Here is a 10,339-nt window from a genome sequence, read left to right on the forward strand (position 1 = left end):
GATAGCAAAAGCAAAGCTAAAACTAAAAGAATGATTTTATGGTGTCCTAAGTATTTTAACTGGCCTGTTGGCCACACCTCAAATGTTGTCTTGACCAATCAGATATTGTCTTGGCTCGGGGGTATCATAAATCATATGTTATATTATCAAGCACGTGGTCCGAATTTTCCCGCTCTTGCAGGGTATAATTTTGGACATGATTCCTATAACAAGAATATGATACATTCGACAAATAACTGATGGTCAGGACTGTTTCAAGCTAACAGATTTGAATACATACATAATAGGCTTGACTATGTATCCTTAAGCTATCCAATAGTTATTAAAAGACATACACAATAAGTGATAATAACATGATAGTAAAATGTGTGGGTTACATATAAATGAATATGGAGTGAAGCGATGGACTGATTTTCATTTATAAGTCTTTTTGAGTTCATTTTGGTCCATATATATATATGTAGAAAAGACAGATTCTGTGTCATAATCTGACAAAGATTTCTGTGGAGACCAGAGGTTCAAAGGTGGTTCAAGTGGTGTTAATGTTGAAAGCTGTTCTGTGAAAGAGTTGGTTGGTTAGTTATCTTGCTTGGGACTTGTGGGACAGAATGTTTTATGACTTCCTGTTGCCTTTTCTGAGGAATTCGGCTTGTGTTTCAACCACAGTTCTAATCGACTCTTTAATTTGTCTGATTCGGGTCAGATCCACTACACCACAGTTGAGTGCCACCCGCATTGTTGCCTCCAACCTCGTACTTCAGTAATACTATCTTGTTTACAGTATTAAAATTATTTAAGTCTGTACCATTTAGTTTAGTAGTCAACTAGGTGAACCCGGAAATGTTGAGTACACCAAAGTTTTATTGCGGAAATGTGGAGTATGGGTCCCCAGCATACATAAACTACTGAATGCTAATTTGCATATGTTGAGCAATTTGCATAATTAGCATTATAAGCATTATTAGCTTAATCGTCCATTTTTACCACATATTTTGCACCGAACGGCCAATTTCTACAATATGTGAGTGGTTTTAGAGGTTTAAGAGGATGCTGATTTCATTTCTGGCATTTTCAGATTTCAAAGAGCTAATTTTAGTACATATTTTTATTTATTTAGGCAAATTTTGATTACTTTCAGTCATAATTTTAGGTTATTTTTATGGTAAACAAAATAATCTAACATTTCAGAATCATGAGTGCTCTTGTGAATGTTGATGCATTGTATTCAGGGTGTAGAGAGGCTGAATCCCCTCCTGACACTTTTGAGGATGCAAGAGTTAAAACTGAGTCTGGGCAACCCGGGTCAGCCCACCAGACGCAAGGCTAACCAAGAGGGCTTCACCTCCACACCACGCCAAACATGTAAATATTCAGTATAAACATACCATACAAGACAGGCCGTGCAAGTCACTAGGGCCATGCCAGAATGGCAGAAGGGATGTCCAGGTTTGTCCGCAAGTCGCAAGATCCAACGAGGACCCCGTTAAAACTCCGCCAAACGCAAGAGTACACCTCCGCACCACACAAAGCACACACTGGCTACCACCTTCAGACAAACTGCTATACTTAACAATTAATTAACAAAAGGCAGCCTCATCATCTTCACTATCCTCTTCTGTTCTGTTATCATCTTCTCCAGACCATTCATCCCTCTCTTTGTGTTCTTGTTGTTGTGTAAGTATGTTGCAGCATATAGCTACCATCATTGCCTTTGCAGGAAAAATAACTGGTACAGGCCAGACCTGCAGCTGTACAGCTGCACTTTGCTGATGAAAAATACTATTCTCCAGCTACAAAAGGCCTTGGCTTTGATACCTTACAAATAGCAGCAATACCCATAATGCACTTTGTTTATTGTGACGCATGAAGTACCCCCCCTTGTAGAAAGAAAATAAAAGAAAAAAAGTAGTATTTTTGAAGTACTTTTTTGTTTGTTCCTATCCACCTTATTTCAAGCCATTTTCACCTTACAAGGCTTTTGATGTCAGCTGCTCCATTTACTTTAGCTGTTCAAAAACAGTTTGTTACTGTTATTGTACTTTATGATTTTATTACATATAATGGTTTCTAGTGTACATAACATGCTAGAGTTTATTGCACTTAATTGTCGTTTTAGTTATTTTAGACCCTTAGTGTTCAATTAGTGTTCAATTCCATTATACAAAATCCATTTGTATAAACATGATATAGGATGACTAGAACAATATTCAGTACTGTGGTATGTCGATTCGATTTAACTCATGAAAAATCTCGTTATGATTTGCGGAGTTGGCGATAATATCAGCAGTAGTCTCTGCCTCCTGCAGGAGAAGGTTTTTTTTTTTTTTTAAATCCTACTATGCCGAAAACCCTTCCTTGTGAATATTATTTAGCACGTGTTGACGTTATAATATTCATGAGTCAAGCCTTTCTTTGTGCTCACTTACAATCGTCTGGCAGATAGTATTACACAGTGACTGTACGATACTTAAATCATATGCATGAGCAAAAAAAAAAAAAAAAAAAAAAAAAGGACCTTACCATAGTAGGATTGTTAATTCGCTTCCGGGAAATCTCGACTGACGCGTAATGACGTAAAAAGAGCTTTGGAGCACATGAGCATCATGCCAGCCAATGGAATGTGGTGCATAATATGGGTTTGGAGACCCTTATCTCAGTCTTTATCATACGAAGACGCAGGTGAGTTTTGATCCTGTAAATAGATTTGTGTAGCAGATTTAACGCGTCCGCGAACGTCATGCTGCTTATAAACCATGCGTGTATTTTTTTTTTTTTTTAATTTTTTTTTTTTTATGAGCAAAAAATCTTGTCTTGAACGCACTTGCTGCATGCCATAAACTGTTGTGTTTCTTCAGGTCGTGTTGCTATATTATATTATATTTCTCTCTTGTTTCCAGGCTATTCATAAAACCATACCGTAGGCTTTGTTTAGATTTAAATAGTATATGTTTACCTGGTTCTATGTCTTCTGGACATACAGTAGCCTAGTTGTCTAAATTTAGAAGACTTCTATGGTATGGAATTTTATTTCTTTTCTCTCTATCTCTCTCTCTCTTTCTCTTTCTATCAGTGGATAAATGTTTATGTTACTCTGCTGAAAAAAATAAAAAAATAAAATAAAAATATATATATACATATATATATATATATATATATATATATATACATACATACATATATATATATATATATATATATATATATATATATATATATATATATATATATTGATAATTATTATTGTCACAAAACTTTCTTTTCTAACTCTTGAATGCTAATGTATACAGATGTGATGATTTTAGGGGTGTATATAGGCAGCGGATGGGAACAGTCTGTTATACAAATCCCACTAAACATTGGACATCGGAAAGACCTGCAGATCATGTCTATTTTAGGTCTGTCGGTCCATGACCACTTCTAAATATCTATTCGCCCAACTTGGACGTCATCCTGATGTTCAACATTTGACCTTTGAACTGTTTAATTTTTTAATAACAGGTGCAGGAAATATTTGTTTTATAGGGCCCATCAACATGATTAATACATGAAGAGTTCAGATGCAAAAGCCTTTAAGTGCCATCTGAAATTTTCTTCTAGAATGATAATTTTTGTCAAGCTTGTATATTTAATTTCAATAATTTCACTTAAATGGCAATGCAAATGACCTATTAATTGTCATTTAAGTGAAAGTACTTAACTACAGAGGCTTTATAAAAAAATATAATTCTAGAAGAATTTCAGATGGCACTTAGAGGCTTTTGCATCTGAACTCTCCATATACAGATGATTTATTAACAAACACGATTCATTATGTGAATGTATTTTTGTATATTATATATTTTGCATGTATTTTTGCATGTATCTGTTTATTAATTTAGAAATGCAATTTGTGGGAAATTATAGTTCAGAAAATAATTTCATGGTAGCATATAGGCCTCCTATTAATAATTTTAAAAGAGACAAACATCAGTCAACATCACTCTAATTGGTCAAGGCAGCACATCATCATAACCCAACCAGTAAACACTGCTCTGATTGGCCGAGGCAACACAACTGGCATTTCGAGAATTTTGGTAAAATGACGGCACAGCTTTTCAGCCTGCATCGACAAATTTATTTTTGAATAATAAAATGGTGATATTGAATTGTGATTTATTTGTATTTGTATAACTCTAGTGTTACTCCCATGTTTCCAGAGGGTGGAAGACATGTTTTCTGTGCCAGTTAATTTTCCTGTAGCTTTTCTTTGCTAACAACTAGTTTCAACAGGAAATGCATTACACCTTCGTATGCATCTCCAGCAGCAGGTGATAACTGGAGATGCACACGAAGGTGTAATGCATTTCCTGTTGAAACTAGCTGTTGAGCCAAAGTACTGTAAGCTACAGGAAACTTAACTTGCACATAAAACATGTCCTCCACCGTCTGGAAACATGGGAGCATAGTTATAGAAGTTCTAAAAACGGCGTCCAAAATAAGTCTAAATTTGATGTTAAAAAGACATCCACAAATTACCACATTTGGACTATAAATAGCTGTACACGGATGTCCCACGGATGTCAATGTTAGACATCAAGATAACTCGTAATACCCAGATGAGCCATGTGTTATTCAGTTTGGCGGTTGTTATCTGGGATTATTACACATCTCTACTTGATTCTGATCACAACATTCTGAGATATGTTATCCCTAGATAACAACCGCTAAAAGCTGATAACACAGGCTCATCCTGGTAACTAGGGTCAGTGCTGTACTCTTGCTACAGTTTTTCTTGGTGGAAGCTTTGCATTTGTTTTGCTAATAAAATATTAAAACTCACTTTAAAATTGTGTCCATTTATTTAATTATGTCAAACACAGATGACATTTTGCTACGATTGTTTTGTACTCTGTAAAGGATAAGATAACTAACAAACTGGTAAGATTTTAAAACATTTTCGTCTTAAATCTTTTATTGACTTAATTATATCTGCGGTGAAATTTAAATTCTGTGGTGTTGTTTAATAAGTGCGGTGACTGGTTGCAACTCCTGTGTTCACGGAAGCTTTGCGTTCAAATATTTCAACTCAAATCAATATTTTGTGTCTAATTATTTACTTATGTGGGAAACAACCGTGTAATAAGCAGGATAATGTACATCCAGCCGGTTGTTATCTCAGAATAAACCCCTTCAAGCTGATACAAAACCCTTCCGCTTCATGTCAGGATCCTGATCACCCTGTCAGCCTTATTCTGAGACAACAACCGCTGGATGTACATTATAACTTACATAACACACTGCTGGATGGCATGATTGACCAATCAGAATCAAGTATTCCACAGCGCCGTCTAATACAGTAAATGAATTTAACATCATCCACTTCTCAATATACAGCATTAAATATATCCAAATAAAGTTTGAGTCTACGCCAGAAACACAAATGTAACCAGGGAATGAATTTCAAGGGGGGATATTGTTTCATTTCCAACTAAAGTTACTTCTATATTTTATCCATTGAAAAGAACGCAAAAGCGATCCCACTTCTGCACATAAACCTAGCACGATATATCTGTGTCTATGGTTCATTGCCCAATACTGTCTTTTGTGATTGGCCATCATACCTGCAGACTGTAGCCAATACAATTGCCTCTCCTCACAGCACAGATCATGAAAACAGACTGCTGTTTTTGTCATTCATTAGAACAAACATAGTGGTGCAATGATGTAAATAATAGCTTCAGTGTGCAGTGCAGAGATCTTCATTAATGAAAGTTTGTGATATCAAGATGAAGTAAGACGAGTAACAGCTTTTAAAGGAAGTTTGCAAATGTGAAATTGAATTTATACGACTTACATTTTAGGTGACTTACATTTTAGGAACATCTGATTTGTCTGATTGTACTCTATTTTATCCATGAAAATTATTTCAAATTCACAGCTGTGCCGATGTGCATCTCCAAGCAAACACAGGCTGTTTCATTTCTGAATGAATCTGCATTTTTTAACAAATCTAGTGAGTCAATGATTCAGTGACCCATTCATAAAGACAGGCACTTGCTTCGTTCTTAAACGAATCAGCCGTTTGAGCGAATCAATTGGAAGAATGATTCAGTGACAAAGACAGCCACTTGCTGCCACCTACTTGCAGTCTCAGTTTTATTTTTAAAGTATAAATGGAGTCATTTTTATATTTCTGTATTCAAAACATTATATTTAAAACATTGTTATTATGAAATGTATGAATGCCACCTCTGAATGTTGTCAAAAAGTCTGTAAATATTCCTTAATGCCACATTTGTGCTCTTCTGTGCTGTTCAAAGATGATTTGTTGATACTGATTTCATTTCACTAGTAACTTATTCTTCCTGATTGTATTTTATTATTTTAATTTAATTTATTTTGTAATTAAAATTTTATAAATTGAATTTTAGTATGTTGGGGGGGCACAAAAGATGACATACATTTAATAAAATTAAGGTAATTAGTTAAGTTAAAAAAATAGTTAAAAAAAAAAAAAAAAAAAAAACACTTTAAGGAGTCAAAATATAATATAAAGGTTAATTTCTGTCAATGATCAGATCAAAAGTGCTCCTGAAAAGAAATGTTAGCGACATAGAATCCTTTACATTGTAAAGTTAACTTTTAAAAACTTATTTATGCAAAGTGTAAACTATAAAATATCTACGAATCATGCAATAAAGTACCACTAAATAAGAAATGTTTTGAGGGCTTAGCTAAACAGGCCAGTTAGACACCATTATTAAATGTTCTCATTTTTTTATTTTTTATTTATTTATTTATTTTTTTTTTTATTTATTAAACACCAGTGGTCATTAATGATGCTTACATTATATACACACACACAGTGTATGCTTTTGTCTTAATATCCAAGAAGGCTTAGAGAAAATATGAAATAAGCTTAATGTTATTATAGATTATAAAGGGTTTTATAATTAAACACATTCAAAAAGTTAATCTAAAATTATTATTATTACCATTATTATCCCCTTCCCCCCAGTGAATTCTGGCCATTTCCTCCACCGGTGATATCCATTGGCTCGCCTTGATGGTTTAAAACAAATATATTTACAGTATTTTGACGTAACTAGCACCTAGCACCCTCAATAATTAAGGCATGCCCCCCGGGGATGTTTTACCCCTCAAGTTTTTTTTTTTTTTTTTTTTTTTTTTTTTTTCTTACTGCTGAGAATTTTATCATTTACTGTGAAATGTATTTTCTCTCAGGTTCATGATGAATACTAATGCATCGCTCTTAGAAACGTAGTTCATAGTTATAATAAAAATGTATCTTGGCCTTATCTAGTTGTTATTTTGGGAAAAACGCTCTCCTCTACATTTCATTTGTACAAAATTATTTGCCATGCTAAAATTTCATTGACCAATATACAAATCTTTCTCGTCTTCACCACAAGGAAAAGGGAAGCCATGCAGCCTATGAATATGTATATGGTTCCCAATCCAGGAATACCAGGATGTCCACCAGGATTAGAGTACTTGACACAGGTTAGTTCATCTGCAGACTCTAAAGGCCTCAGTTAATTTTTTGCAAAATTAAATCAAATATTCTATTTAAAAGATTAATTTAACAGATTAGTTGAATATTTAAATAACTAATGACAGAAAAATCCCAGTAAAAAAATAAATAAATAAATAAAATAAAATAAATGATATTTAATTTATTCTATGTCTTGTGATTATTTACATATCTAATTGCCCATAGTTTAATTGAAAATGTATCATACCAGCATCACTATGAATGCAAAAAAAAAAAAAAAAAAAAAAAAAATGCTTTGTCTGTCATTAGTTATTCAGTTATTCAAGTTAATTGTCAAAATTGTAAATATAATATTTGATTAAATTTTTTGTACTGTAATGACACTTTAAATACAAATAAATATTAATAACAATTATATCGAAAGTCATTTATGAATTCTGTAAGTTTAGCCAGGGGCGAATTTAGCCCCAACTCAGGGGCCAATTTACTCTGTTAAACAGATGGCGTCTTTTAATAATTGTAAATTTTCTTCTATAACCAATTAATTAGCAAAAAAACAAACAAACAATGTATTTATTTATTTACTTTCCCTTAGGTAGATCAACTTCTTATCAAACAGAAAGTTGAGCTTATTGAAGGTATGCATAACAGTTTATTACAGGCAGACCTATTTTTGCCCACATATAAATATGTATTATGTAATGAATATGATCTGTATGGTTTATGCAGTTTTGGCAGGCTTCGAGAGCAACAATAAATTTGAGATCCGTAACTCCATGGGTCAGAACGTGTTTTACGCGGTGGAGGAGAACGACTGTCTCACCCGTCAGTGCTGCGGCCCGCAGCGATCCTTCACCATCCGTGTCCTGGATAACTTCGGACAGGAGATCATCACAGTCAGCCGTCCTCTCAAATGCACGTCCTGCTTCTTCCCATGTTGTCTGCAAGAGGTGATCTGCCTGGATGGCCAAAAACAGCTCTGAAAAGTTCTGGTTCTAGTTTTAGCTCTGAGAATTACATAATTTGCAGAGAAAAGAGAGTATTTATATGACTAAAGGGGCAATTTTGTTTTATTCCTTATCTTTCCTGTCTCAGCTGGAGATCCAGGCTCCTCCTGGAAACACAGTGGGATATGTTCTACAGCAGTGGCACCCATTCCTCCCCAAGTTCACCATAGAGAACGAGCAGCGAGAGCCGGTTCTGAAGCTCCAGGGGCCGTTCTGTGCCTGGAGCTGCTGGCCAGATGTGGACTTTGAGGTAGGACATCTCCAGCACCTTGTGATCAAACGGTCACAGACAACATCTGCTAACTCTCACTGAAAATGAATGGCTTTGTTTCTGTATAACACAGCCCTTAATTCCCTTGAAAGCTTTGTTTAGGCCGGTGAGCTGAGACTGATGTTTTCTCAAAAACAAATCTAATTATACTTCACATAAAGAGCATAAAGCCTTTTTTATATCCTATTTTAGCATTATTTTCAAATTATTTGCAATGTATTTATACAGTATACTGTTTGTGTCCTTAATTTATAGTTTTTATGTACTGCATCTCACAGTTTCCCCCCCTCCTAAACTCCTAAACTCACAACTGGAAGACATAAACTCACAGTAAAAATAAGCAAACAAAAACACCATACACTCACTTTTTTATTTATTGCACAATTTTGCCATTTGTATCTTGCAATTACATAAATTAATAATAATGATGACTACAATAGTTACAATATTCAGTTATATGATTAAACCATAAACAACTATTATTCTTTGCGACTTCTGTATCATCTTTATGGAGAATATGTCAGTATTAAGTGATTAATAATTCAGCTCTTTTAAAACAATAGAATTTAGCCGGAGAGCTTCAGATTAGATTTTGTTTTATTATTAGATTTTTTTATTTTTTTTATTTTTTTATGTCTACTGGCTATTCGGTTCTTTCTATAAATGGCCATGGGGGAACTGTTGTTGAGCGGATGCAATAGTTCATGTAAATATTAAGTATGGCTCTACATAGACATATTATTTGTTTACATCTTATCATGCCCCCTTGAAGATCCTGACCCTGGATGATGTCAGCATTGGAAAGATCAGCAAACAGTGGGCAGGACTTCTCCGGGAGGTATTCACAGATTCAGACAACTTTGGGATCCAGTTCCCCATGGATCTTGATGTGAGAATGAAGGCAGTGATGATCGGAGCCTGCTTTCTCATTGTGAGTATGAGTGTACAGCGAATATGGTTTGACAGTATAGGTTATAAATTACATATTTGATTGATTTTTTTTTTTTTTCAGGACTTCATGTTTTTTGAGACAACTAACTAGTTGCAACGCAGACGGTGTTGTAACTGGAAACGAGTGAGAAGAGATGATGTTAACCCTTGCACATCATACATCTGTAAAATCCAATGGAATGCATGTGGATATGAAGCCAGCAGTGTAGAAGAACTGTGATTTTAGAGACTGTGAAGAAGCTTCCGGTGTGTGTTCAACTGGTTATGCTGATTAAAGCACAATGTGTTTTTGTTGTTGTTGTTGTTTGTTTGTTTTTTCTTATCTGTAATAAATTACCCTAACTAATTGATGTCATGACCTGCATTGAAAGGAATAGCTCACCCCAAACAAATTATATATATATATATATATATATATATATATATATATATATATATATATATATATATATATATAATCTTTTTTTTTTTTTTAGTAATACCTGACCAATATACACCTTTGCAACACAAAGTTATAGTTTATTGTGAAATTATATATATATATATATATATATATATATATATATATATATATATATATATATATATATATATTAGCACTTTTCATTTTAATCA

The 10,339-nt window shown here is 34.0% G+C and overlaps 1 protein-coding gene across 1 annotated transcript; it reads left to right on the top strand.

Moving 5' to 3' along the window:
- Positions 1–2,562: 2,562 nt before the first annotated feature.
- LOC113042742 (phospholipid scramblase 2-like) lies at positions 2,563–10,016 on the top strand. Its single transcript, XM_026201757.1, has 7 exons — positions 2,563–2,679; positions 7,413–7,503; positions 8,091–8,133; positions 8,225–8,445; positions 8,591–8,752; positions 9,546–9,704; positions 9,786–10,016. Exons 1-7 carry the CDS (start codon positions 2,633–2,635, stop codon positions 9,813–9,815), a joined length of 753 nt encoding a protein of 250 aa, XP_026057542.1. The 5' UTR covers positions 2,563–2,632; the 3' UTR covers positions 9,816–10,016.
- Positions 10,017–10,339: the final 323 nt, after the last annotated feature.

This window comes from Carassius auratus, chromosome 24, assembly GCF_003368295.1.
Source record: "Carassius auratus strain Wakin chromosome 24, ASM336829v1, whole genome shotgun sequence".
NCBI lineage: Eukaryota > Metazoa > Chordata > Actinopteri > Cypriniformes > Cyprinidae > Carassius > Carassius auratus.